Source organism: Stegastes partitus, unplaced genomic scaffold, assembly GCF_000690725.1.
Source record: "Stegastes partitus isolate 25-593 unplaced genomic scaffold, Stegastes_partitus-1.0.2 Scaffold234, whole genome shotgun sequence".
NCBI lineage: Eukaryota > Metazoa > Chordata > Actinopteri > Pomacentridae > Stegastes > Stegastes partitus.
The window spans coordinates 271,848-273,697 of record NW_007577965.1 but is presented as its reverse complement, the minus strand read 5'-3'; the positions used below and the strand labels follow the sequence as shown (position 1 = coordinate 273,697).

The window sequence follows — 1,850 nt, the reverse complement described above, 5'->3', positions numbered from 1 at the left end:
CATATATTTGTCTTGACAGAACTGACCTTCATCTTTCTGCTGCTGTTTGTTTCTGAACTTGTTCTGTGTCTCCCAGTAACAACAGGTCAGACATGTCGTCTTTCATTTGCACTATTTTTATGATATTGAAGTTTCTGCAAGATATTTTATAGACATGCTGCATGATGTTACAGGTGGAAACGGACCTGTGCAGACGTTCTACTGCAAGCCTAAAGGATGTGCTGAAAATGTGACCCAAGTGTTTTGTGAGGACGAGCCCCTGTTGAATTCCAGCAACATCCCAAACTGCTCAGGCCCTCCACAACTCAACAGTGTCTGCCAACATGATGGCCGGGCATTTGTTTCCACCTCTATGAATGGTGACTGTGACTTTGAAGCAGATAAAGAAATTCCAAAAGGAAAATGTACAGGTATTTACATTTTTTTTCTAAAGCCCTCAGTTTTTTTTCCCGAAAAATACACACCATTCCTGAACATAAAATAAAATAAAATAACATATTTACATTATTATCCCTGTTCCAACTTTTTATTTTTTTTTGGTCTAATCATGTATTTGTTTCAGCAACCTGGTTTACCACTTATTGTAGTGTTGAAAAATTTGAATATTCTGCCTGTGTGCTGTGATTAATATGGGGATACTGTGTCAAGTAGACACCTATCATCTAGGTTTTCCTCACTGTCATCCATGTGCTGCTGCTAAACAATGTTATAAGTATTCATATTCTGCTCTCAGCCTTACTTTAAGCCTCAGAACTGGACATGCAGCAGAGGGCACTGTGGTAGCAATTTTTGTCTTTAAAGGAATCACTGGACACATTTGTAACATTTCTCTTGTTCTCCCTTCTAGACCACAACAGCATTTGTCTTTTCAATGGTAAGCTGTTCTGTAGATACGTACCTTACATCATGTTGCTCACTGTTTTGATGGAGCATTGATGTGACATTTTGCACTTTATTTCCAGATCCCACATCATCACAACCAGTCAGCCCAGATGGTCTGCATGAGCCGGGAAAGAACCGCACAAGCTATATTGTCATTGGAGTAGTAGTACCTGGTAAGTTCTCATCACCATTAGCTGTAGTACTTTGTCTTTATGCACCATGTTTTTCCTGCACCTGGAGAAACACCTGATGATTTCAGCAAATCATAAATCTACCTGTCACCTCTTTAAACGCATGCTTTCACTAAGTGTTGTTTGATAAAATAAACATGACTTCTTGCTACTAAGCTAACTTGTTTTTACGACACCATCTTCTCTCTTCCTGCTTTACTGACAGTCAGTCAGGTGAGATCTATATATTATGGTGTTTCAATTGTTTTTATTGGTGCATTTATCTTAAATGCTATCTCTTGTTTTCACAGGTTTAGTACTGCTGCTAGTAGTCGCAGGTCTGTTTGCTTTTCTATGTAAGAAGAGACGGACCAGACAGCCAGATAAGCAGCTGCAACGGTGACTGAAAAATAGCATAATTCATCTTTGTATGTGTTAATGTAAAGTGTATCATTCATATTAATATCAACTTGTTTCAGTGACCATCGTGAGACTGAAGCCTTAAACATGCACCAAAGATCTGGAGACGTCACTGAGAAGTTAGTGATCATTAAATATACATACATACATTCATACATAAGTTAATAAACTCATTTTAAGATTTCTTTTTATGTCTTTAGAGCACCTCAAGCTGATCCTGGATTGGATGATGACACCGCTCCTTTTCAGCATGAAAAATAATTATGACAAATGTGTCATAGAATAATGCAAACACACCAACAGATTACAGCGTAATAATGGGCATAATTAGCATCCTTTGTTTCATCTCACCTGCATTTCTCAAACACAATCAAAATC

The 1,850-nt window shown here is 37.9% G+C and overlaps 1 protein-coding gene across 1 annotated transcript in view; it reads left to right on the top strand.

Annotated features, from left to right (window-relative positions):
- Positions 1-1,760, top strand: part of LOC103357072 (uncharacterized) — a 22,211-nt gene extending 20,451 nt beyond the window's left edge. The window contains exons 3-8 of the mRNA XM_008281462.1: positions 174-410; positions 848-874; positions 963-1,055; positions 1,364-1,451; positions 1,532-1,591; positions 1,673-1,760. Coding sequence (XP_008279684.1) covers positions 174-410; positions 848-874; positions 963-1,055; positions 1,364-1,451; positions 1,532-1,591; positions 1,673-1,733 — 566 coding nt within the window. The 3' untranslated portion in view covers positions 1,734-1,760. The remainder of the gene's footprint in view (positions 1-173; positions 411-847; positions 875-962; positions 1,056-1,363; positions 1,452-1,531; positions 1,592-1,672) is intronic.
- The last annotated feature ends 90 nt before the right edge of the window (positions 1,761-1,850 follow it).